Source organism: Morone saxatilis, unplaced genomic scaffold (assembly GCF_004916995.1).
Source record: "Morone saxatilis isolate NCDOM2014 unplaced genomic scaffold, NCSU_SB_2.0 Contig20, whole genome shotgun sequence".
Lineage (NCBI taxonomy): Eukaryota > Metazoa > Chordata > Actinopteri > Moronidae > Morone > Morone saxatilis.
In genome coordinates, this window is record NW_023339763.1 from 20,310,837 (window position 1) to 20,311,740 (window position 904).

Consider the following 904-nt stretch of genomic DNA (forward strand, 5'->3'; position numbering starts at 1 on the left):
GCGTGCATGTGCATACGTGTGTGTTCCTGACAAGCAGTGCTGATTGCATGACAACCATGAATCCCTTCCCAGTAGAGATTGCAACCGTTGCTAGCGAAGCTCCCACACAATAACCCACACTCTGCTGTTATAAAATCGACAGGTTCATGCAGAGTCAGAACGCTGTACTCACCAAACAGCAAAATAAACAACATGCATACACAATGAACTGTGGACTCTTTCTCCCACCTAATGACTCGCCACCTACCTATATTCCTCCACAAACACATACTTACTGAAATAAATAAATAAAATCTTTTGATCTGGCAGAGATCAAAATGACCACTCAATTGAATCTGAAACGTTGTTCAGTTTATCCGCCCAAGTTAACACTATACTTTTCAACACTGTTAGCAATAGGAATAAAGTTTGGCTGAGGCGTAATGGTGTTATGATTTTACATGATTGTTACTATGAAGGTATTTAAGCACACATAACAATATGCAACACCCAGGATTACTATCCATTTTCCTGATTATCACAGAAATTGCCATAGCAACACATAAAGCACAGCTAGAAACATTTTTTAGGAATCATTAGCACTGATGTAACAAATCTTGGACTACAGACCACATCAGTTTGCTTGACTACATGTATTAATATTATATTTTGTTTTGAAACGAACCTATTCAGAATTTCATCAAAGCAAGGACAAGGAAGAGAGGGAGATCACATTTAATCTGAGCTCAATGTAAAAAGCTTTGGTAAATTTTGAAAAGCACACAGACATACTTCATATAATGAGCTATTAGTGTGGATAGATTTCCCCCCAAAAAGTAAAACATATTCAAACTGTGACACTTACATTTGTCCCTCAGGGGCGTATGTAGAACCAGTTATAGAGAACTCATGAAGGGTGCAGCTT

General features: G+C 38.1%; 1 protein-coding gene across 1 annotated transcript in view; it reads right to left on the reverse strand.

Moving 5' to 3' along the window:
- The window catches only part of atp2a3 (ATPase sarcoplasmic/endoplasmic reticulum Ca2+ transporting 3), a 56,408-nt gene that overhangs the window by 23,511 nt on the left and 31,993 nt on the right, over positions 1–904 (reverse strand). The window contains exon 9 of the mRNA XM_035666167.1: positions 845–901. Coding sequence (XP_035522060.1) covers positions 845–901 — 57 coding nt within the window. The remainder of the gene's footprint in view (positions 1–844; positions 902–904) is intronic.